Here is a 26,809-nt window from a genome sequence, read left to right as displayed (position 1 = left end):
CAGAGAAGCATGATCTAAATAGCACGATACTAAATAGCTTAGTATGCATATAGCGTTTTCTACTTTGCTACTTATTAATCTTTCTATGCACATAACAGGTCTGTTCAAACAATCTTTTTTCTTCTTTGTATTTCTATTGCCTGGCATTAGAATGTATAGAATGATAATTGTAATCATATTATTTGCATGGAGTTTTTTGCAAATTGGTACAATGCAAGTTTAATAATATATACTAAAATTTTTACAAAAAGGATACTTGACTGCCCACAGAACCCATGAATAATATACAACAGCCAGTCACGATGCACTGTGTTTTTAATTATACCCAGAAGTTCACCATTCCACACATACTTCATATAAGGCTCACTACAGATCCCAAATACACCTGAAAAATAAAAATTGATGCCAAAAAAATTAGAAAACTGATTGACATTCAACTCATTTTTAAGTTCTTCCAATGACATTTTTAACTTCAAAGCAAGATGCCTGATTAATACAATTGTCATTTTCATTAGGTATCATTCATATCAGTATCTAGAGCATTGTGCTGATTCTGTACTAAAATCAAAAAAGAAATGCTTTTTCTGATTTCTGAGAGTTTTTAACTTAAGAGAAAGGAAAATCAGAGGGAAAGTAAAGTCACATGTACAAATACATTAAGAAGCCAAGAGACAACAGAGAGCAGGAGTTGAGAGCGCAGCATGCAATCAGAGTGCTTGGGCCTAGGACATCCTGGCTCTGCCTTTTATCAGTAGCATGACAGGTGTGACCAAAGTGTTACTATCTCAGTGCCTCTGTTTCTTCATCTGCACCTAAATCATGTGGTTTCTGCACATGAAATAAATTAGTACTGCATAGAAAGTGCTTAAACAACTGCTTAGAATGATTGCTGAGAACAAGCCTGGCACATTACTCAATCTTCCATAAAATGTAGTTATTATTACACCAGGCCTTTTTCACATGAAGAAGTTAATTTCATCAAACATGATTTGAGAATATCCACATATAAGTGTATTAAACATCAATGAGTTTTAAAAAATCATCTATAGTGACAAGTAAGAAACAAGCGTATGTATAAACTAATAGCCTAAAATACGGTACCAGTTTTGGATAGTAGTCAAGCAATACTATTTTTTGCCTCAAAACATGGTCTGATAAGAGTATTAATTAATTTATTTACTTTTGTGGTATTGGGGATTGAACCCAGGACTATTCTACCCCTGAGCTACATCCCCAGCCCTTTTTAAATTTTATTTTGAGACAGGGTCTCACTAAGTTGCCCAGGCTGGCCTCACACTTGTGATCCTCCTTGCCTCAGCCACCTGAGTCACTGGGATTACAGGCATGTACACCACACCTGGCTGAGAGTATTTATTTACGTACTATAATGCATTTATAAAAATTAAACTTTCTCTGTCCTTTCAACGCATCACATGAGAGAATGAATAATGCAGACACTCTCCCACTTTGGCACCTTAGGCAAGTTACTTAACATCACCATTTTCTAAACTGTAAAATGATGACCCTACTACTCAGAGATATTGTTCAGATTAAAGAGTTTTTGCAAAGCCCCTGCCACATTATATGACACACAGCAGAGACTTTTCAAAATGTATTATTTTCCTTTTTACATACTCTCCCACTTTTTTCCCTCTCTTTATTTCCTATCAGTTTTCCCCTGTGTGGGAAATTAATCCATGACCCCAGCAAAGGTGTCAGAATCCTAATCAGCAGAACTTATGAATATGTTATATTACATGCCATGTAGGAATAAAAGTACAGATGTAATTTAGGCTACTAAGCAAATTACTTTGAGCCAAGGAAATTATTCTGGATTATCCACATGAACCCAATGTAATCATAGGGTTTTTATAAATGAAAGAAGAAAAGAGGAGTGTGAATGTTAAAATGATGTAATGTAGAAAAACAACTTGGATGGCTGCTACTGGCTTTGAAAATGGAAGGAAGGGAGCAGAGGGCCAAGAAATGAGAGAGCCCCCACAAGATAGAAAGGGCAAGAAAACTGGTTTTCCTCTAGATCCCCCAGAAAGAAACGCAGCCCTGCTGATACACCAAACTTATTTCAACGAGAGCCATTTGGGAAAACTGACTTCTGTAAGATAATAAATGTGTGTTATACTAAGTTGTAATTTGTTATAGCAACAACAAGTAACTAATCCACTACATCATTCATATTTATCAAGTAATTTTTATGAGGCTTAGAGATATTATATGTAAATTTCTAGGCAACCTATTGTCCCCCCCCAAAAAAAAAACAATGTTGCATTAGTCTTTATGATGGAAAATAAGATATTCTCTGATATTAACAAAAAAATGTTTCCATTAATACTTTACAAAAAGTCTAGATGAATAAAAAGTGCATGAATACCAGATCTTAAACTATACTACAGAGCTACAGTAACAAAAACGACATGGTATTGGCACCAAAACAGGCCCAAATCTTTACCATATCAGCCTAGGATCTGACTTCCTGAATAAGACTCCTAAAGCACAAGAAGTAAAATCAAGAATCAATAAATGGGATGGATTCAAATTAAAAAGCTTCTTCTCAACAAAGGAAACAATAACATGAGAAGACAGCCTATAGATTGAGAGAAAATCTTTACCACATGCACCTCTGATAAAGTGTTAATCTCTAGGATATATAAAGAACTCAACAACTCAAGACCAAAAAAACAAATAACCCAATCAATAAATGGGCTAAGGAGCTGAACAGATACTTCACAGAAGAAGAAATACAACTGATCAATAAATATATGAAAACATGTTCAACATCCCTAGCAATGAAAATCAAAACTACTCTAAGATTTCATCTCATTCCTGTCAGAATGGCAGTCATCAAGAATACAGGCAACAATAAATGGTGGTGAGGATGTGGTGAAAAAGGTACACTCACACATTGCTGGTAGAACTGCAAATTGGTGCAACCACTATGGAAAGCAGTATGGAGATTCCTCAGAGAATTGGGAATGGAATCATCATTTGACCCAGCTATCCCACTCCTTAGTTTATACCCAAAGGACTTAAAATCAGCATACTATAGTGAAGCAGCCACATCAATGTTTATAGCAGCTCAATTCACAATAGCTAAACTATGGAACCAACTTAGGTGTCCCTCAATAGATGAGTGGATAAAGAAAATGTGGTATATATACTCAATGGTATATTACTCAGCTTTAAAGAAGAGTGAAATTATGGCATTTGCCAGTAAATGGTTGGAGTTGGAGAATATCATGCTAAGCGAAATAAGCCAATAACACAAAACCAAAGGCCGAATGTTTTCTCTAATATGTGGACGCTAATTCAAAATAAGGCTGGCGGGGGCACTAGGGAAGAATAGCATTACCTTAGATTAGGTAGAGGGAAGTAATGGGAGGAAAAGGGAAGAGATGTGGGACAGGAAAGATAGTAGAATGAACAAACATTATTACTCTATGTATATATGTGACTACATGACCAATATGATTCTGCAACATGTACACTCAGAAAAATGAGAAATCATATCCCATCTATGTATGATATGTATCAAAGTGCATAAATGCATTCCACAGTCATGTATAACTAATTAAAACACATTTAAAAATTTTTTTTTAAAGTGCATGAATAGCCGGACATGTTCAGACATGCCTGTAATGCCACAGCCTTGGGAATCTGAGGCAAGAGGATCAGAAGTTCAAAGCCAGCCTCAGCAACTTAGTGAAGCCCTAAGTAACTTAGCAAGACCCTGCCTCAAAATAAACAATAAAAAGGGCTGTGAATGTGGCTCAGTGAATAAAATCCCTGGGTGCAATCCCTGGTACAAAGAAAAAAAAGTGCATGAATAATGGCTAGAAAATGTCAGCATACAATTTTCTGGCTGGCCTACAAACAAAATCACATGGTGATTAATGATCTCTATAAAAATGAATTGGTCAAGTTCATGAATCTAAAACAACCCCATGTAAAGATAAAGAGCACTGAGGGATGGAGAAATATGAGAGGAATGTAAATAAATTTAATGAGATGCCATTTCATGGACGCCACATTAACATACATTAAATATGCTGAAAAGCACCTACCGCTTCCACCTTGTGTAATTAATCCTTCATCTTCAAAGATGTCAAAACTCTCCTGGCGACTCTGGGTCGTTTCTGATTTTAACATCTCCAGGGGCATTCGCAAGACAGTAAGATTATACTGAAGTGAGTGAGACAAATCATAGCTGTAACTGAGAAGAGAATTTTAACTTGAGAATTACAAAAGCAAAGCACGTTTCATGATCTTGCTCCCATATGGAATTAAAATCTGTGAACTAAATTACTTAGCACCTGTTATTTCAACTTAGAAGTAACGCTGTTCAAATAAGCACTGTAAAATAGCAAAATATGAACATGATTGGAAATTCAAAAACTCACAGCATGACTTAAGATATTTGCATGAGTAAAAATAACACATTGTGAGTAACTTATATTCATTGATTTGCACAATGTGCACTTATTGCTTTATACTGAAATCAATGTACATTCATAGTCTTATGCATAGGGGTCACATTTTCATATGTATTTGGATGGGATCCTGAAGTTATTACAATATCCACTACAATAGTGCATGGTTGTGAACACTAGTTTACACATGAGCCAAAATGATTATATTAATTATTATTGGTAGTATAATGACTAAATTAAAAAAACACGAATAAGAATATAAGATAAGCCATTACAGTGAAACATGTTTCAGGAGAGTAAAACCTTATAAAAATTATAAAAGTCTATGCAAATAAAATTTGGACTTTAGGCCAAAAGAAACCTGTTACAGTTCTGATTTCACATAATTAACAATCTTATGAGTATCTTTAGCATATATTTTTGGCACAGAATTTTACAAGGTATCTTGAATACTTCAGGTTAATACAATTTGTTTTTAAAATATTTTAGTAATATTTTAAGATGATTACAATTCTGACTAGAGAATCAAACACCTTATTATTTCTTTTTAAATTTATTTACATAATTTAATTGAAACTGATTTCAGTTTCATCTATGAAATTCAACTTTACTACATTTTCTTGATGGTTCCATTCATTTTATAGTAGACAATCTTAAAGAGATAAAAGCTATATTAAGAAGCTAAGGGGCTGGGGATGTAGCTCAAGTGGTAACACGCTCGCCTAGCATGTGCGGGACGCTGGGTTCGATCCTCAGCACCACATAAAAATAAAATAAAGATGTTGTGTCCACCGAAAACTAAAAAATAAATATTTAAAAATTCTCTCTCTCAAAAAAAAAAAAGAAGTTGGTTTCTGACTTTTAACAATCAGTTCTTCCTATTTTAAACAATTGCTTTATTCTAGCTGAATCTTAAGGATATAGTATACCCTTCTTAAAAGACTATGGATGAGGCACAAAAACTTTAATCTTCATTATTTTTACTTTTGGAAAGGCTTAATGAAGACAAACCAAGAAATATGAAGCAGAAGATCATTTTTAATAGTACCACTGAATTTCAGTAATAATTCAGACATTATAAACATAATATCAGGCAATAAAGACTAAAAAGAAGATAAAATACAAGGAAAATATACATTCAATAAATATTTATGGGGATGGAGGTATGACTCAGCAGTGGAACACTGCCTTGCACATGTGAAGCCCTGGGTTCCATCCCCAGCATTAGAAAACAAAACAAAACAAATATTTACGGAAGTGAAAATTATTTCATGAGGAGCCCTTCACTCTGTGATTATTAAAACAAATTTCAATTTTACATAAATGAAGACATCAAACAGTCTACATAGTAGACATGTTTTTATTTCATAAATAAGTGATTAATCTATTAATTAAAAATAAATTTCTAAAAAATGCAAATTACCCTGTCAGTATATAATACCAACAGCTACAAATGTGCTAGGTTCTCTTTCAGTTCTCATGACTGAGGTTCTTATTAGCACATGCTATTTTGTGTTCTATTTTTTAATTTGGATATTATAGCAGACAGAATCTTCCATCTATCACAATAATTCTTTCTACTAGATCTACATATTGGTCACATCAGTGGTGGTGTAACACTTTATCATAATGCTATACCATAATTTACTTGCCTGTTCTTTAATTATTGATATTCAGACTATCCCTGGATTGATTGGCTGGTTTGCTTGTTAGGCTACCATAAATATATGTTCAAAAATGTCTCTTTACTAATGGGGATTCCTATTCTCCCTCCTAATATATTTTTCTTAGGAGGTATTTTCATATATACTTAATTTCTCTCCAGGAAAATTATTAATCTGAGATGGCACCAGCAATATGTCAGTATTGCGATAGTTGTCCTATTTTTAATTTATTTGCACCTAATTTTGCCAGATTATTCAGTGAAAATTGAACTGTGACACTGTTACAACTCTCTGGCTGAATGCAGAGTTCATGTTTCTAATTCAAAACTGCAAAACAAAAATATTTCCTTAAAACACATCAAGTCCTATCTAAAAAAAAAATAATAACCTTTATAGTGAGACTACCCTTTAGTTTATCCATTTGAATTTTCTGTTTTCCAATTTTATTGGTACAGTACATCATGGTGGGATTGACTGTTACATATTTGGACATGCACACAATACAACAATATATTTTGGTCAATATCACTTCCCAGTATGAATTTTCAAATATCAGATTTTTAAAAGGAATAACTACATTTAAATGTTTTTAAATAAAATAATTTGGTTATTTTTTTTAATGTAAGAAGTGTTACTGTGTGCTCTCACTTTATTTATACCCCCTGGAAAATAATGTAAAACTTTAAGTGATTATTAATAGAGACAAAACTAAGTTACAACTTACCTAAAGTAAAAATTGCTGGATAGGTCCACATTTTGAAATATTCGTAGATACCTTAAAAAAAATCAAAGCATGTAAAAACATTCATGTAAAAACATTCAGATGATACAAATTTATATATATGCTTATATGCTTATATTTGCTTATATATACTTATAACATATACTTATATATATTTATATTAGTAAAACACTCATTAAACTGAGTAATTCAAGCCATTCCTGAATAGAGATTTCATCAGAAGCAGCTCTAAATCTGCTGATCATTCCTAAAAGACTCTTAACTTCATAGTTCGTTCCTCGTCACTGATTATGCCTGTCAGAGGCAAAATCATACACCTACATGTGTGGGGCATTTCGACTGATGGCAAGATAGCAGTAAATAACTGTTTTCACTTTTACAGTGTGGTTTTGTAAATACTTTGAGGATGGAGAGAAGAGTGTAACAAAAATCATATATTTGTGTACCATCATAATTTTAAATTGGAAAGTTATTTTGTTTTGTTGGTACTGGGGATTGAACCCAGGAGAGACTTACCACTAAACTATATCCCCAGCCCTTTTATTTTTATTTTTATTTATTTTTTAATTTTGAGACAGGGTCTCACTAAATTGTTTAAACTGGACTTGAACTTATGATCCTCCTGCCACAGCCTCCTGAGTCCCTGGAATTGGAGGCATGTCATGCCTGGCTAAGTTGGAAAGTTTTTAAACTGAAGAAAAAATTATAGAATATCCACCTGCCTTTCACTCAAGAGAAACAAATAGTCACGTTTTTATATTCACTTCAACTTTTTAAAAACAAAATAATTAAAACATACTTTAAAGAGTTAAAATCCCCTTTGTTTTATTCAGTCCTGTTCTCTCTCTCTAAAGGCTACCACTTTTCTGTTACTGACATGAATGAACCCTTCTGTCCTAATGTGCCATTACCTCTATTCCCATTACAGACATCTTTAAAATTACATGTAGCTCAATGTTCATAGCAGCTCAATTCACAATAGCTCAGCTATAGAACCAAACCAGATGCTCTTCAATAGATGAATGGATAAAGAAAATGTGGTATATATACACAGTAGAATATTAGCCATAAATAAGAATGAAATTATGGCATTTGCCAGTAAATGGATGAAACTGGAGGCTATCATGCTAAATGAAATAAGCCAATCCCAAAAAACCAAAGGCCTAATTTTCTCTCTGATATGTGGTTGCTGACTCACAATGGGGGTGGTGGGGATAGAGGTTCACTAGATAGGAGGAGGCACAGCAGATGCAGGGATGGGAATGGGAAAGACAGTAGAATGAATGGAACATAATTTTCCTATGTTCATATATGAATGCACGAACAGTGTAACTCCACATTATGTACAACCATAAGAATGGGAAATTATGTTCCATGTATGTATGGTATGTCAAAATACATTCTACTGTCATGTATAACTAAAAAGAACAAATAAATAAATAAAATTTTTCTAAATGACATGTAGCATTATATTATGTTGAATACATTTGCCCAAATCATTCCAAACTTTGTATATTCTTCTGAAACCCTTTTTTCCCACTCAATTTTTAAAGTAACTATGTTAAAAGCTAAGGATTTAATATGTTCACTTAAACTGATGTTTGCTACTTCATCATATAATACATACCACATTTTATTTATCCATTCCTTGACTGATAGACTGTTAGGTTCTTTCTAGTTTCCCACTATAAGATACAATGCTGCCAAGAACATACCACTTTTCTATACACTTGTATGAGTTTCTCTAGGGCACATATATAGAAGCAGAACTACTGGCAAATACATAATGCACATTTTCAGTTTTATTAGAACATGTCAAATTGTCTTCCTAAGGGGTCAAATTAATATCACTTTATAACTTGCTGATTTCACATTACTCATAGCATAAATTCATTTCCCTGTCTCTGCTAACATTTGACAACAACAGATATTTTAATTATTCCCAATATAGTGAGAATGAAATGGTACCTTTTTTAAATTTACAGTTTCCCAAATTACTAGCAAGGTTCAGCTTCTCTTTTGTTAGCTAACGTTTAAGCATTTCTCAGTGAGGTTATCATCTTCTCACTAACTTGTAAAAATTCTTCAGATAGTCTACATACTAATCTTTATTAGACTTTCAGACTTCAGCTTATCTCCCAAAATCTGTCTGGATTATAATATTGTTTTAATATAAAAAGCACCAAATATGTCATTTTTTATACTTTGTGCTTTTTTAAAATTTTATTTGTGAAATCCTCCTCCCTGTTAGGATCATAAAAATACTTTTTTTTTTTTCTCCCTTAAAATCGTCTTTGAACTTCTGGAATTGCCTCTTGAGTACTATCAGAGATTAGAATCTAATTTATTTTTGTCCAAATTTAAAACCAGCACCATTTAGCCTAACTTTTCCCCAATGATTTGTTGTGCTCACTCTTCTCATATGCCATTTTCCCACATAAAGTGAATCTTTTCTAGGCTTTTTCTACTCTGTTTATCAATCATTGTTAGTTCCTTCTCCAATACAAAGCATATTACCATCTGGTTATCTTAATTATACTTACTGATTATCTTCATTACTATAAGTCTTGCTGTTTGGTTAGGTTTATTTCTTCTTGTTTTTCTATTTTAGAATTATTATCTAAACTATACTTAGACATTTGCTTTTCTATATGAAAATTAAAATAATTTTGTCATTTAAATTTTTTAAAAATCCTCTGGAATTTGATTAGTTACATTAAATTTATGAATTAATTTTGGAGAAAACCAATCTTTATGACATTGTCTTCTCATTCATGAACAAAGGGACATCTTTCCAATTATTTAGGGATTTTAAATATATTTTAGTAATGATTTAAATTTCTCCATAAGGTTTTGTGTAGCTTCTGTTGTGTTTATTTCCAGGTGGCTTATGTGTCTGGGTGCTGTTGTGAATGGGGTCATTATTAAATTTTCTAGTTGGATAATGTCAGTGTATAGAAACACTACTGGTTCTTACATGCTGATATTTTTTTTTCAATCACCTTTTCATTAGCTCTGAGAGCTTGTAGATATTCTTATATTTTTCAAGTAGAAAATATGCTATATCATGTCTACATAATAATGTGCCTCCTTTTTAAGCTTTTTTAAAAATATTATTTAAGTTGTCAATGGACCTTTATTTTATTTATTTACTTTTATGTGGTACTAAGAATCGAACCCAGTGCCTCACACATGGTAGGCAAGTGCTCCACGGCTGAGCTACAACCCCAGCCCCTCCTTTTTAAGCTTTATACCTTATTTTTCTAGTCTTATTGAATTGGCTAGGGCTATTAGTTATGATGGTAGATATCTCTATTGTTCCTTATTTAATTAAAGGCAATGCTTTTAAAGTTTTACCCTCTATTTCCTGTAAATATTAAAATGATCATAATTTTTCCTAGCAATATTTTAAAGTGGTAAAAATTTACTAATATTTTACTAAATATTTGTACTTAAATGCATTATTGGATTATACAGTTTTGTAAGTGTGTTAAACATTTTGTTTACCAAATAATATCACTTTGTTCCACTTATAATAAAGTATTAATATAATTGTATTTTATTTTGGATAAAACAATAAGATATTTTTACTCTTTAAAGATAGTAAAATTTCTAGGGCTGGGGATGTGGCTTAAGCGGTAGCGCGCTCGCCCGGCATGCGTGCGGCCCAGGTTCGATCCTCAGCACCACATACAAACAAAGATGTTGTGTCCCCCAAAAACTAAAAAATAAATATTAAAAAAAAAATCTCTCTCTCTCTCTCTCTCTCTCTCTCTCTCTCTCTCTCTCTCTCTGTCTGTCTCTCTGTCTCTCACTCTCTCTTAAAAAAAAATTAAAGATAGTAAAATTTCTACATAGAACCAAACAATTTCTTTGACTATTTTTGGCTAAAGAATCATAAAGATGGCATTTATTAATTATATAAACCTCTTCAACTCTTTCCCATCCCTTGATTCATGTGCAATAGCCTATTTAATTCACTTTTAATTAATATACAATTCCAGTCTATTAGGTATATGTGATATAATTTTTCAGTTAGTGCAAGTCAAAGATCTACTTTATCTATCTGTTGAACTGTTCCTATCCTCATCTGCAACAAATTATTTTTTAACAAACACCACTTTTAAATCATAACAAAGACATCACAAGAATCCAGGAAACCTTAATCTAACAAAGTTTCAAGCAAAAGAGCCACACCACCTTTAATTTTGGTTTGTGTATCAAAACAACACTATGAAAAGTACACAGCATAATTTAAATCTAAACTATTACTATACTAAAACATAAATATACCTTTGTTTCATTTTAACACTTACAATATTAAATAAATTGGAACTTTATAATTTTAAATCTATCAATTTCCTCTACTTTCCCAAGGCTTCAATAATTTTTCCCAAAACTTTGGAAAAATGTCAAATCTACAAAAAAATAAATAAATTGGAGAGAAAATAGTAAAATGAACACCAGGCCCTTTTCTGAATTCACAGTTAGAGCCCTCTCTCTTTAAATACACAAGCACATTTTATTTTTCAAAACCATTTGATTGCATATCCCTAATATGAAAATTTGAAATCTGAAATGCTCCAAAATCTGTCCTCAGAAAGTCCTCTGTAGCCCTGTGTATGTGTGCTCATGCACATGTACATTTCAACCAAGGATCTAATTGACATTCACATGCTACATCTGTCATTTCTGTTCTAAAATCTCGAATAGTCAATCCTAAAATTTTGGGGGTTTTCTCCTATCTTTGATGACTTTGATATTTTCAGAGTCCAGGCCAGTGGTCTTGAAAAAAATTCATACAATATGAATTTGTCTCATTTCATCATGCTTAGATTCAAGTGAAATATTTTCAGCAAATAAAAAAAAAAGAAAAAAACTTTAAGGTAATCTGTGTCTTTCCCATTGCTTCACAATAAGAAGCAAATAATGCTAGTTTTATCTCATTATTGGTGATGCTAAGTTTGATCATTTGGTTAAGTATGTCTGTTCTTTTTAATTATACAAATTACCTTTTCCTATTTGCAAATAATAACCATTGTGTCCTTATCTGAATCAATTATTATAATGGAGCCTTCACAGCCTGGAACAAAAATTGTGAGCCAACATTTGACCTTTATATATAGCATTTGGAATCTTTTGATTCTATTTTGTTTTCTAATTGACTGCCTCATTAAAAAAAAAAAAAAAAGTTGCTACCACTAGTACATACCTAGCTTCATCAGGGTGAGTAATCCGTACAGAATCATTGGGTATATAGATCATATTTGTATCTTCGATCTTATATATTGCATGACCACCAATATCTGCCATCTTCCTCCTTTTAGTTATCAACACAATATAATAGCCTTCTAAAAACCTGACAAAACCTGTACAACAAAAAAGAAAAATAAATAGAATGTTTTGTAAATATAGTGAGGTTTTTTAGATACATATTTAAGAGGCCAAAGACTTTTAAACACATTTTCTATCTCATTTAAAGCCACACATTTGTTTGGTTATCTTAGAATTATTATCTAGAAATAACTGAACAGTCATTTATCTCACTTAAAAATATTAATGTAAACAATTTTACTTAATTCATTAATTCATTTAATCTCATTACAAACAGGATTGAAATGCCTTAAGCAAAGCTATACACAAGATTAAAGGGAATTGTTCAATGGATATAAACTTTCAATTCTGCATAGATGAAAAGTTCTAGAGATGTATTGCACAATAAGGTATATAGAGCTACTAGATAAGACACACCAAAGGAACAGATTGCAGATACATTCCCAAGGTCTTCTGCATATAGGCATGTTACTCACAGAATGTCTGTCTAAAAACTGGTGATACGAAGTTTATTAGCTCAAATTTACCCAACCTGTCTTGTTCCCCTTTGAGTACACCATGATATGAGTGACTAAGGTATTTTCAAGATTTGCAGGGACATTCAACTGCCAACTTTACAGCTTTTTTTATTCATTGCCCTACACTTTCCAGGCAGATAACCTCAAGATGAGACGGCCTGCCGGGCACATTGGTGCATGCTTGTAATCCCGGCAGGCTCAGAAGCTGAGGCAGGAGGATCAAAAGTTCCAAGCCAGCCTCAGCAATTTAGCAAGGCCCTAAGCTGAGGGGGGAAAAAAGGCTGAGGATGTGGTTCAGTGGTAAAGCGCCCTGGGTTCAATAATCCCTGGTACCAAAAACAAAAAGATGAGACTGCTCCCTACACATGCAATCACCTCAGGGGAACCAAACTGTCCCCCATCCAGGATCACAGGTCTGGTAGATAAACATCTCATAAGACAAATGGAGATTGCCCCCTCATGTGATAAAGACTTTTTCAGGAGCCACTTGTAAAACCAGAACTGAGTAACCTGATAAAAGACTTGTCCCCTTATTTGGGAAATAGCCTTTTCTCTCTGTTCTCAGTGTTGTCTCTCTTCTCCTTGAGGTAAACCATCCCCAGTTAAGGCTTTGCCTATGTGTTCATGCTCTTAGGCCCAGTTCCATTTCTATTGTCACTGGATCAGAAGTGTCACTGGATCATTACTGTAACAAAGGGCATGGATGGTGGGTTCTTTGTCTTATAAATTTGTAGAATGAAATCCATGAACACAAGGTGAGAGCAAAGCAAAAGGAAGAGCTCCCAAAGACAGAGGGATCCCAAGAGAAGGATGCCAATAGGTGTCTGTTGTCTAGGAGTTTTTATGAGCTTGGTCTGTCTCTGTAGGTGATTGGTGGGGTACAGGATTCTGAAATGGTCCAATCAATTCTATTTTGTCTTCTTCAATCTCAAGGAAAGTAATTTCTAGGCCTTTATTAGCACAAGAGTGGGGATAGGGTTTGTTGGCACAAAAGGAAGTACTTGGGGTAGAGGCAGATTTTGTGGTTATCTGTAATTAAGGATAGGGGTTGGGGTATCCATGGAAGGGTCATTGGGTCCAAGATGTCTGGTGCAATGACAGGATATTCTAGCTAAGGAGGAGTCATTGTGATTGAAGCTGTCAGGGGCAGCAACAAGATCTCCAGGCCTGCTGTCTCCTTGTAGGATGGCAAGGTCTCATTCCCTCCTTCTCTTCTCTGAGGGCCTTGTCCTATCTACCTATGAGTTGTCTACTTTTCTGCCTCATTACCACTGCTGAACTGTAAACTTAAAAATGACTAAGATGGTACATTTTATAAGGGTCTTGCCACAATTTTACTCACACACATACTCACAAGAGTGATAAATATTAAGGATGAAATTATAGTAAAGAAAAACATTAAAAATAGTAAAATGAAGCCAAGAATAAAAGTAATATGTCAGAATATATCTTAAGGCTCTATGAATTCTGAGAACTGGGAGATAATTCTAGAGTGAATCGTCATAAAAAGGTATGTGATAAAGGAAATAACCTTAGGAGTATTCTCCAGCAGTGTCAAGGATATATTTCATATGTCAAAGCCAATTCACTAAAAGAATGCAGACAAGGCACACAGATGCATGGGGGTCTAATTTCATTTAAAGGTACAATATGAGTATTTACAGAGCATTTCCTCTAATGTGTTCTCCAGGAAATACTAGTTAGTAGGTTCCAGGGAGAGAAAAGTAGATGTGAGCAAATAAATTTGAGAAATATTGGGCTCAAAGACTAACAAACCAAAAAACCCACATAAATTCTCAGAACCTTCCAGTTCTGTGCTAATGTATAATATTAATCTTGATGGGATACCTTTCTGGATTCTTCTCAAGGAATCTCCTTCCCCTTCTTTAAAAAAATAATTACCAATAAATGTTTTTAGAAACATATTTTGGGATTTCACAGACTGTTGATTATGAGTGGTAAAACTCAACTTCAGCCAACTCAAATTTAAAAAGGAATTCATATTAAAGATACTGAAGTGATTCATGACACACATGGGCAAATATGTGACTAAGTGAAGTGCCTCTGAACATTAATCCCATTCCTCTGTCTCTCTCCACAGACCAGACTCTTCTACTTCTCTAAATCATACGGTGGAAAACCGCTACTGACAAATTTAAGCTTTTCAACCAAAAGCTTCACTGGGAAGAAACTAACTCTTTGACTAAATTCAACTCCAGAATTCCTCGGAAAGGACTAGGGTTGACCTAATTTGGGTTAAGTGCCTAGCCCTGGGCCAAAATGAACTATGGCCAATGAACAAAGTCACAATGCTCTGTAAGCCATTTTATATAAGAACTAGGTGATTTAGATTGGGCAGAGGGAGATAGTACCAATTCCCCGAAAAGTGTAGAGGTTGGGTAGAAAAACAATGAGTCCAGTAAGTTACATATCCTTCATGAGATCTATAAACATCATTTCTGATAGTTATAAAACAGATTCCCTCTGAAATTAAGGGTAACTTCCTGGTAACCTATTTTTCTGCATCCTGTACTTCCTCACACTAAGAATTTAAAAAATTCCTCATGCTGAGGACAGATGCTAAGGAAATTAAGACTGACATGATCTCTGGATAACTAAATCTGCATATGTGTATTTCCTGCCTTTTATCCTAATCTACCTTCTCTTCTAAAATCTTCTCATGCTCTTAAATTCCCTAAAGATAGATATTTAAGACAAAAAAACTCTGCTCTATCTTCCTTAAAACTTGTTTTGAATAAACCTTTCTCCTGCCAACCTGATTCCTGAGTATTTATAAAACACAAGGAGCCATAAAGCCATTTCCTTTAGTAATAGTTAAGCTTTTTTAAATTTTTTGTTACACAGTGATTTTTTTAAAAATATTTTATTAGTGCATTATAATTATACATAATGGTGGATTGGTTCAGCTTTTTATGAATACAAGTGAGTATTCCTTATTCAAAATGCTTTGGAACTTGGATTTTTTTAGATTTTGGAAAATTTGAGTTTTGAGATATCTTGGCATTAGGACCATAGTCTGAACATGAAATTCATTTATATATTCATTTCACACATGCCTTAAACACATAGTTGAAAAACAATTTTAGATAACATTATTGATAATTTTGTGCATAAAATGAAGTTTTATGGTGTGGAATTTTCCACCTGAGTGTTCTGTTAGCTCTCAAAAAGTTTCAGATTTTGGAGCACTTTGGATTTTGGATTTTGGGTTTAAGGATGCTCAATCTGTATTAGAGAGTTGAAAAATAAAGTTATATTTTATGTCAAATCATTAAAATATATATGTTCTATATCAGTGATTAAAGAGAGATCCATATGCATTAATATTTGGTAGCATTTAGTTCTCATCCCAGTAGTTTGTTTAAAAAAAATGGCTCCCAATACTTTGTTTTTGGAGTTAAAACTAACTTTCTTGGTGGGGGGGAGGAAGGTTTCACTTCTGAAATAGCACTGTGAGGAGCTTAGCAGAATCCTTCCCCAAGGAAACAACCATACTGGTGAAAATTAGTAAAACACAGAAAGTTTCCAGAAATTTCCTAAGGGTATAAAGCAAATGGAGAAATATTTATTCAAGAGAACCTACTAAGTCTTGGTAAGAACAGCAAGTCTGTGGCATTTGAATTATGGTCTGCTTATACACCCTCTCCCAATAACAGGCAATTCACTTCAGGCAGGCACAGCCAAGAGGACAAGGCTCCTTCCTCTCCCCCCAGTTCCCAGTCTAGACCACAGTTTCTGCTCAAGAGAGAAAGGCCACCAGCACTTCTCTTCCGTTTAGCTCTGTGCGGCAGAAGCTCCACTGTTAGGCAAGTATGGCTGAGGTCTATAGTCCTTTCTTCTACCCAGTCCCTACTTACAGAGTGGAGGCTCTGTCCTAACATGATAAGTCAAGAATCCTGGGTCTCAGGGGCCCTTGCCTGAAATCACTTCTAGGGAAACTCAAATAAGTCATAGACAACTGACTGCTGATCAGTAGAGGTCAGAAGGTAGGATGATGCCACATCCCAAGCACTGAAAGAAAACCTGTCAACCAAGAATCTTCTATCGAGCATAACTATTTTTTCAATTTCTCATATATTAATTTCTAATTTACACTAATTTCTCATATATTCTATGAAACCTAGGCTGGTCCTTTACTACAAAGAGTTGAGAAGCAACTGCTCTAGATTCCTATAGATTGTGCCATATTCCAATGAGAATGTCCACAAATAAAGCATGCTAAAAGTTAGTAGAGAAAACATTTTGGCTTTAGAATGGAAGACAACCGTTCTAATCATTTCACAAATGTATTATTCACATGGCTCGGAATAATCTGGTCTCATCTGACTACCCCCCAACATTCCAGCTCCGATGAGCATCTTCATTTCTGCACCTCTGCTGTCACTCCTGCTGGAATCCCTCCTCACTTCCCTACTTCTATCCATATTTTTCTTATTCCACTCTCAGGGTTCAGCTTGAGTCTCATCTACTCCAGAAAATCTTTCCTTCCCATTCCAGGACCAAGCAATCTACTTCTTATGAAATCTACAATACAAGTGAACTTATACACCTTGGTTTTTAATTATAATCTTGGAATAGCTTCATGTACATTTATTTTGATCCTATGTCCTACCCCAATCAGACACAAACCCATAGTACAGAAAGAACAGGTTTCCTGACCCACCACAATGAAGGAACTGCAGAGTTTCTCACTAAGGTAAAGGGTGTCAAAATTTAATATTAAAGCAAATTTAATTAAAAGACTCAAACCAAAGCAGTCTGTATTTACAGAGAGTAATATCGACTTTGGACTATGAAGTAGATCCAGGGTCCCGTTTACTTGAATAAAACAGAGTTAGCATATCATAGAGTATCATGTCCATCGACCCCTTATCTGAAGTCTGCACCTGAGTTGTAAATTAAACCCACTTGTCTGCATCAGAGTGAATTAGATTATCCAGGTTACAGTGGAATGTTTTATCTTATAATTTCAAACAGCAAAGTTTCTGATGGTCTGTGAGTATAAAGAAAGCTTCTTGGTAAGAAAGCAGTTATCATCTAAAGAAGGGGGTTATGATACTTTATCACTGCAGCCTGTCTTTAGAAGAAATTTCTGTTAATTTTAAAGTTAATGTATCTGTTATTCCAGCTCTGAAAAGCAGGACACTGATGTTTATAGTCCATGCTAATTTTTACTTTTTCATTCCACAATGAGCCAGAAAGACCCAAAAACATTTCCATATTTGTATGTCTCCTGGATAAAACTGAGCTTTGCTAAGCACATAATCAGATTCTATACAAATGATATTTGATATTTGATGGATGGATAATGAAGTTTTAAACAAACACAGGTGATGGGTTATGACTATAAAGCTAAACAGCCTTATAAACTCTCTTCAAGTAATGTATGTGAGGGTGGGAAAAAAAAAAAAAAAAGGAAGAGGAGGGCAGATTTCTTACCAACAACACCAAAAGCTGAGACGGCTCGAAATAACCCAGAGGATCCTTTCTGTCCCATCTTTGTTCTATTTCCTAGATCCAAGCGGCCAAGAAGTTCCCGTACTTCTTGTTGAGTATATACATGCTGAAAATAAGCATATGTAATCTGTAAGGTTGTGCTTACTCTGTAGATTATTTATTTACCCTGAAAATTAAGTTGTCTACATGAATTGCTAGCTATTTCATAAACAACTATATAGTAATGTATGACTAAGCTACAATTTTTAAAGCCAACAAGTTCTTTAACATTAGCAATTAGTGCTAAAGTAATTGCTAGTTAATATTAAATTAATTTCTAATTATAAAATTAAATTATTGGATCACATTGCTACACTAAAAAATGTTAAAATTGTATCTGATCCAGAGATGCAGATATTTAAGATTCATAGACATATTTCAATAAGAAGGCAAATCCCTTAAAACTAAATGAAAATTTTTAAATACATATGCATTTTTATGATAAGGCCTACAAAGTGTCCCCCAATTAGTCCCACCACCAAATAAAGCCAAGAACCATTAATCAAAACTCCCAAGCAGATGGGGAGGGGAATGGATTCCCAGGAATTCGTAATAAAGAACTTATCAAAAATTATTATAACAGAGAATAGTTTCAGAAAGAGTTTAATGAAAGTGAATTCTAAATTTCAGCTAGTAATATGTTTGCAAAACCAGGACTCCACATGTATTGAGAAATATTCATAGAAAGGAACTTTAACACAAAAGGTAAGTTAAATTCTTCCATTTGTAAAGCTAAAAATTAACTATTTAACACAACTACATTGTATTTCACTTTTGACTAACAGCTTCATGTTTTTGTGCCACCTGAATTAAGCCTCTATATTCCTGACTCTGGATAATTTAATATCTGGATAAGAGCAGATATATCTTCAGTGTATAGCAAGTCATTAGAAGAGGTCCTGGAGGTGACTTTTTTTTTTCAAATTTCTGTTTGTATTGTTTATTATTATTTATTTACACTTTGGGTTTTCATTTCCCAGAAGAAAAAAGAGTGGAAGAAAGAGAGCTTTGATCTCATGGTAAGAGTCTCTGGAATTCACTTCTTTTATTCCACCTTTTCCTTGAAGATCATTTAGAGATCCTCTACTGCGTGATGGACAGATGTGTCCTACTGCAGATTTGACAGCCATCCAGGAAAAAAAGTTCCAATTCTCCAATCCTGTCTCATATCATGTGGTGGCACCATCATTTAAAGAAGGAAAGACAGCCAAATGTCCTGTAATCCCAGGCTGAGACAAGAGGATCGTATGGACGAAGCCAGCATCAGCAAATAAGGGACACCTTCTATAAAAGCCTCCTGTGCCTGATGATGGGCAGAATCACTGCCTTTGGGACAGGAGTCCCCTATGTTTCTCCTTTGTAAGAAAGCAATAAACCTTCTCTTTCCTTTTTCTCAAAACCGTGTCCTCATTATTGGATTGGCATGAGGGACAGGACCAAGAATGAGGGAGGGAGGGAGGGAGGGACAGAAGGAAGGAGGAAGGGAGAAAGAGAGGGAGAGAGGGAGGGATGGAGAGAAGAAGAAAGAAAGAAAGAAAGAAAGAAAGAAAGAAAGAAAGAAAGAAAGAAAGAAAGAAAGAAAGAAAGACACACACAACTATATAAGCACATAGTCAGTCCCACACTACATAGTCCCCCACCATAAGGGGGAGGGAGCAGAGCAGAGAAAGAGTACAGAAAAAAAAACAGCAAAACAAAAGTGAAGGGAGGGAGGGGGAGAAAGAGAGATAAAAAGAGGAGGTAGAAAGAAAGGGGGGGGCAGGGCAGGGGTGGGGTGAGAAGGGGAGGGAAGGATCTCCCCTAAGGCAAAATCAGGACTAGAAGTGATTTTTAACAGTGTAATAGTAAGTCTACAGGATAGAAGTCTTCCCTGACTTGTAGTAACATCATACTCAAACACAGTAATAGATAATCTCTCTTCAGCAGATACAATATTAAGCTACACTGGAATCTTAAAGTGTCAACTCTTTAAGAAACTATATTCATTACCTTATCTGAAGGGTGTGCTTTCAAAAACAAATCAAAACGAGGGACAAATTATAATTTTGGCATAATTTTTGACATTAGTAATTTCAAGAAACCAGATTAGAGGTTCAAATCTAGTCAACCAAGAAAAATAACTGTAACTTAAGATCCGTGATAAAAATACATATCACTAAAAAAATACAAATCACTAAAGGCTATTTCATATCCTTTTAACAACACACCTACAAAAATTCCTGCTTATAGTCAGATTTGGAAGCTACTTACCCTATCATCAATTATGACCAAGTCTTTTGGTTCTGTTCTGTCGATTTTTAAGACACGGTATTTTGTTTCTGCATGATTGCTCCCAACAAGAAAGTATCTCTATAAATAAAAAGGAATATCATTAGTTTTTTAAGGCAGTTTGCCCTATACACATTTTATTACCACACAGGTTGTGAAAATACATTCATAAAGTCAGGTTACTTTTTAAAGAATATTTCTGCTAAGTATAACTGACAGCTTAAAGAAAGATTGATTCCAAAAGGTCAGTTTTAAAATTGAAATATTCTTAGTGGCTTCATGATAAGTATCAGTCTTATGTCTGAAATACACCCAGTAACCAGGTCAGATGAATTTAATTATAAGATAAAATTAGAAATTAATCTGATTGGAGACTGATGTTTAAGCTTTGCCAGGAAGAAGCAACTCTGATAAGAATTAGAAAGTTAACTATGTAATTAGGAAGCTTAGACAATTATAGCTATTAGAATATTGATAGGCAATAAAGCTTTAAAAAAATTCTGTACAAGTATGAAATTGTATAAAAGTCCACCTGAAAGTCCTATAAAATATTAAAATAGTTGTACTTTCCCAACTGGTCTTTTATATTGAGTTACTGTCTAATATTCTTTCCTTCTTGAAACACTTCCTTGAAGCCTTATATAAAAACACAATAACACTAGCCCACTTAAATAAATACTGACAATAAATGAATAATAAAAAATGTGGAAAATAATCATATATGTAATAAAAATGTTTTTATTATGAATTTATGTGTGTGGGTGGTAGTGAGGAGGATCAAACCCAGAGCCTTGCACATACTTAGCACACGTTCTACCACTGGGCCACATCCCCAGCCCATGGATGAATTATTTTTAAATTAATTTTGGAAAAGTAGTAAAAGTTCATTAACAAAAATAAGTTATTAATGGTGTTTTGCTTTTAATATGCTCTTTAAAAAGTGTCATGTTTTGAACATTGCAAAAATTGAAAAGACAACTGCCACAATCAACTTTCATCTTACCATCTTATTGTTCATATAAGGTATAGATACACAAAGCAATGAAAATAACAAATATGATTTTCTAGATTAATGGCCAAATTGAAGAATGTAGACCACAAGAAATCAGGACAAGAAAGATTCATGTAGGTTACTATAGATATAAAAATGGAAGAGTAGAGAATAGAATTGAGTCATCAAGAATGGGTAAGATTTTGGGGGCTGGGGATATAGCTCAGCTGCCTCGCATGCACAAAGCACTGTGTTCAATCCCCAGTATCACCAAAAAAAAAAAAAAAAAAAAAGAATGGATAAGATTTTAAGATTTTATGTCAGAATATGAACATTTGGTTATACTGTCTTAACTCTAAATCTGTAGAAACAGATGGGTTTTTAAAAAATTATTATTAAATATGTGGTCATGTGCCACGTAACTTGGTCACCAATTTTCTGGCCAACCATGGAGCTTGTAAACAATGGTGGTCTCTTAAGATTATATCACCTAATGACATCATAGCTATCTTTGTGTAAGCACACTTTGATGTTTGTGCAACAAAGAAATCACCTAATGATGAATTTCTCAGAACCTGCCTTGTTGCTCAGTGACCCATGACTACATATCAGTTTATAAAGGTCTGATCTACTTAGAGAATATAAAGAGTGAAACTGTAGGTTAAGAGATGATACATGAGTCCAGCATCAAGAAGTAGGCTAACCAAAAGACTTAATGCCTCATCTCCAACAAGAGGCAGGGTTCAGATGACACTACCAGTTATAAGAGGTGGAAATAAAGTAATTATACTAATAATTAGTACTAAGTTGGGTCATCCAGAAACAGATTCCATGTCCCAGGGAGTAGCTAAAAAGGCAAGAAAACAGGGAGAAAAGGAAGAGGTCCATCTCAGTGAGGAATCAGGTCATTCCTGTTCCTTAGGCTCAACCCACTATTGAGAGGAGCAGGGAACCAACCTAATAAAATTCAGAAGAATGATTTGTAAACGATTCATTATTGTTAGCAAAAAAGAGAGTCACTTTCTTGAGGACTTAAAAAAAAAAAACAGGTCCCAGGGAAGGAAACAGGAAGGGCAAAGACCTAGAAGTGGAAGAAGCTTGTTCCATCTCATCTGTTAGAGGAACAGAACTGAGAAAATGCTCACAAAGCACCTCACAGTAAGTATAGTGTTCAACATTAAGAAGGCACTCAACAGGTGTTCTTTTTCTCTCCTTTTAAAGACATCAGTGAGTCTATGCCATTTTATTTGGAAAAAAAAAAGACAAAACAAGGGGAAAAAAGAGAGAGTGAGAGGGAGAGAGAAAGTGACAGTGTGTGTCCTAAAGAGAGGAAATCTTGTACATGACCAGAATGAAACTAGAATGAGAGAATGCACCAATTTTTTGGTCACTAGCCTTGATCCTTGATGAGTGTGCAATTAGCCACCACAAATAACATACTATAATAGAGGTGTGAACTAGATGCAGAGAAAACACAGAAAGGGCATTTAATTCATTTAGGGTTGGTCAGAGAGAGGTATGCAGAGAGGCTAGAGTTATTCTGATGCCGAGTTTAGCTTTGAATGACCTCTAAGCAGGACTTTGTGTACTTAGCCATGATGGAACAAGTGATAGCCCCTATTTTCACCTGTAAAAATCCTCAGTCATATATCTATCTCCCTCACCTCAATGCACTTTTATTTATATCTGAATTTAATACTTACTTCTGAAGGCCTGGTATAAATTGTTTGGCGCTTGTCTTCCCACTACATCTCATTATAAGCACCTTAAGAGCCTGGGGCTAACTCTCTAATAACCTCTGTGGTTTTTAATTCCTAGTCTACTAGATGCAGTCTGACTCCACAGGCATGGGTAAGTGTTAGGGGAAAAAAAATCAACTACCACAGAGTAATCTTTTAATTTGTTGGGTAATTTTCTACATTTATATTAACCCATCTTAAGAAGATGGCTTTTCTAAATCAACCATTCAAAGGAACATATCACAGTTTTAAAAGGGATAAAATCCCCAAATGAAAGTCCAAGAATTTTTGTAGTTCCTATGAAATCTAAAGAATAACTGCATAAAATTATGATTTTGCAGCTTGTAATAAAAAGACTGACATGAATCCTGATATGCTGTTGGCAAATATTTTACTGGCCTCTGGAGTACACAAAGGAATGTAGAACTGCACCTCCCATGTCCAGATCCTTCCAAAGATTCCATGAATCAGAGCAGCCAAAAGCGAGAATCCACAGAATTCAGAAACAGATTTAAGTGCAAAGAAAGAAATGGGAAGCAGAATAATACCCATATTCTTTCTTCTAAATTGGTCTATGTGATCTAAGAAGAACCCTAACAATGTTTTGTGCAGAGAATAGCGACCTCATGTGGAGTTAGCTGTGTGGGAAAGGAAAACCACAGATTTTGGTGGGCCTGCTGTGTTCAGCAGAATTACTGTCTGCACCGCCCCCTGGCGGGAACTTGAAATGTACTTTCACACGATTTTGCTAAGTCCAGAAAGGCCTAGTTTCTGCTCACTCTTATTTACTCCCTATTGAATATAGCAACACTGTAACTATGTATACCTTAGAGTCTGTTATAATTAATAGTATGCTTCAAAACGGATCTCAGCATTTGAGGCTTAAAAATTGCCCCGAAATATCTTTCCATTAAATTCTTGATTTCTGATTTTTCTAAATTTTTATTTTGAAAAATAATTCAAACCTATAGCAAGATAACAGAGCAGTACAATGAACATCCATAAGCCCTTCACCTAGATTCACCAACTATTAGCATTTTGTTGTATTTTTTTCCTCCTTCCCTCCCTCTCAATAAAAGCTTCTTCTGAACCATTCAAAATGCATACAGGTATCATAACACATCATCCCTAGAAACCTCTACTTATATTTCTTAAATACAAGGCCGACCTCCCACATAATTATACCACTGACATAATATTATCTATATACAATTCATATTCAAATTTCCCTTAGTGTCCCTATAATATCTATAGCTAGCTTTTAAAAACCCAGAATCTAATTAAGGATCATCCATTGCATTTGATTACCAGGTCTTTTTTTGTATTTTTTAATCTAGAATAATCCTTTTCCTGACTTCAACATTTTTAAAGACCCCACTTTTTTGTTGTTATTTACACTAACTTGTTTTCTATTTACATCATTTATCTGACCATTTACTAGTGAATGCCTCACATGTGCCAAGCACTGGACTGGATATCTGAAGAAAAAATAAACCAAATACATATTTGGAGATGTATTTTGTTGATGGATTGGATTGGAAAAGATAATAATAAATTTAATTACTTTTGTTTGAGCAAGAGCCAGATGGTGGTACCATTTATCAACATAGAGATGATAAGAGAAGAAACAGGGAAAAACAAGAGTTCTCTTCACAATATGCCTAAAGAGATCAAGTGGGAACAGGTATGTGAATCTGGATCTCATTGGAGAGATCTCAGTTGATGTCACCAGCACATATACTGAACTTCAAGCCAGTGAAATGTGTAAAACCCAATAGGGAAAGTAAAGACAGACATCTAGGCACAATAAAACAAAACAAAACAAAAACTAGCCTGAGGAAATGCATTGGGTGGGGTGAGCACTCTCCCAGAGCTGAAAAACTCCATCATCCAGAGGCTGGATATGGAGAAGGAACCAGTTGAGAAAAATGACAGGTGACTAGGAAATTCCTGCCCAGGGTGGACTCCTTGAGGCAAAAGGAGACCATCTGGAAAAGGAGGGAGCAGGCATATACACAGCAAGCACTACTGAGAAGTCAGGACAGGAAATACTCAGGACCTTGTGTGTGGCCTTGCCTAACAGTCTCAGTAAGGGGTGGGGACAAAATCCATAGGAGAGCTGGCTGATGAGCAAATGGGTAGCATTCTGGATAAAGAAAAGAGAGCGAACACTTTTTTTTCCTCTCAAACACAGTAAGTTCTTTGTTATGTTTGATAATGTGCACAAGCTCTAAGGGCAAAAGAAGGAGTGAAGGAGACAGCAGAAAAAATAGTAATAAATTGAAACTGAGAAGTGTGCCCAAGAAAGTTGAATCCTAAAGTGGCAGTGGAAAGGTCAAAAAGCAATCCAATTTATACCACAGAACCACCAAAAGGCATGGAAATTTGTGGTACCCAAGACCTCTCGAGTATCAGAAGAGGACAAAATGGAGATAGCAAATGTTTCTTAAAAAAAATAAATAAATAGGCTTCAAACTCAAGATCAAGAACAGAATAACATTAGAAATTCTCAGGAGCAACATTGGAAGGTGGAAGACAAGGACATAATGCCTTCAAATTTCTAGGGGAAAATTCATTTCAATCTTTAATTCAACATTAAATTTATCAACCAGAACTAAGGATAGCATAATGATGTTCTTAGGCATACACAGGCTCAAAAAAATTCCCTCCATAAGCCCTTCTCAAGAAGCAATTAAAGGAGGTGCTTCACCAAAATGAAGGCATAAAGTAAACTATATGATCCTGGAAAACAAAGTCATCACAAATAGGAAATAGGATGATAGTGAAGGGACATCCCAGGATGGCAGTGATGCCACAGGCCTTGGGAGCAGCCAGTCCAGACTTGAGCCACTGCTTCAAGAACATGAAACCTATAACATACGTCTGGTGTGTGAATGTGTTGAGAGGAAATTTACACATCTGGGGAAAAGTTGGGATTAAGTTTATTATAAATTAATAGTATGAACTAGGAACTGTAGGATGAAGGAAAGGTCATCTCAAGTATTGGCAAAGTCTGAAATAGTCAAGGGTTTGCAGTTCAAATGGTGAAGGTGAAGAAGATAAATAAAATGCTCAAGAGCAACAAGGAAGGAAAGAAAGCAGAAAAATGAAGGCATGCATCCGTCTGAATGTACTCATCATACAAACAAAAGCAAATGAAATCAACACTACTGGAAGAAATGTTTGCTTATAGATATGTTGGGACATGTTGGTTGGAGAGCAGTCGGGGTAGAGAATTAGAATACCAAACAAAAAATCTATATTAAAACACACATTAAGATAGAAGATGATTGGGGCTGGGGATGTGGCTCAAGCAGTAGTGCGCTCGCCTGGCATGCGTGTGGCCCGGGTTCGTCCTCAGCACCACATACAAAAACAAAGATGTTGTGTCTGCCTATAACTAAAAAATAAATATTAAAATTCTCTCTCTCTCTCTCTCTCTCAAAAAAAAAAGATAGAAGATGAACTGAGCTGGCTCTTTTCTAAAAGTTGAGTGTCATCCTTCTGGAAAAGCTTAAAATATCAGTATCTAACCTTAACAGTGGTGATTGGTATAAAGAAGAATGTGTTTCTAAAATATATACATAAAAT

General features: G+C 34.7%; 1 protein-coding gene across 2 annotated transcripts in view; it reads right to left on the bottom strand.

Moving 5' to 3' along the window:
* Positions 1 to 26,809, bottom strand: part of FIG4 (FIG4 phosphoinositide 5-phosphatase) — a 128,054-nt gene that overhangs the window by 95,169 nt on the left and 6,076 nt on the right. For both annotated transcript variants that reach the window (XM_081295820.1, XM_081295819.1), the window contains exons 2-7: positions 20,471 to 20,569; positions 18,164 to 18,287; positions 12,064 to 12,220; positions 6,834 to 6,884; positions 4,080 to 4,228; positions 257 to 385 (exon numbers count right to left, since the gene is read on the bottom strand). In XM_081295820.1, the coding sequence (XP_081151946.1) occupies positions 257 to 385; positions 4,080 to 4,228; positions 6,834 to 6,884; positions 12,064 to 12,220; positions 18,164 to 18,221 (544 nt within the window). In that variant the 5' untranslated portion in view covers positions 18,222 to 18,287; positions 20,471 to 20,569. The remainder of the gene's footprint in view (positions 1 to 256; positions 386 to 4,079; positions 4,229 to 6,833; positions 6,885 to 12,063; positions 12,221 to 18,163; positions 18,288 to 20,470; positions 20,570 to 26,809) is intronic.

This window comes from Spermophilus citellus (assembly GCF_964194105.1).
Source record: "Spermophilus citellus genome assembly, chromosome: 5".
Taxonomy (NCBI): Eukaryota; Metazoa; Chordata; class Mammalia; order Rodentia; family Sciuridae; genus Spermophilus; species Spermophilus citellus.
This window is presented reverse-complemented; position numbering and strand designations above follow the sequence as displayed.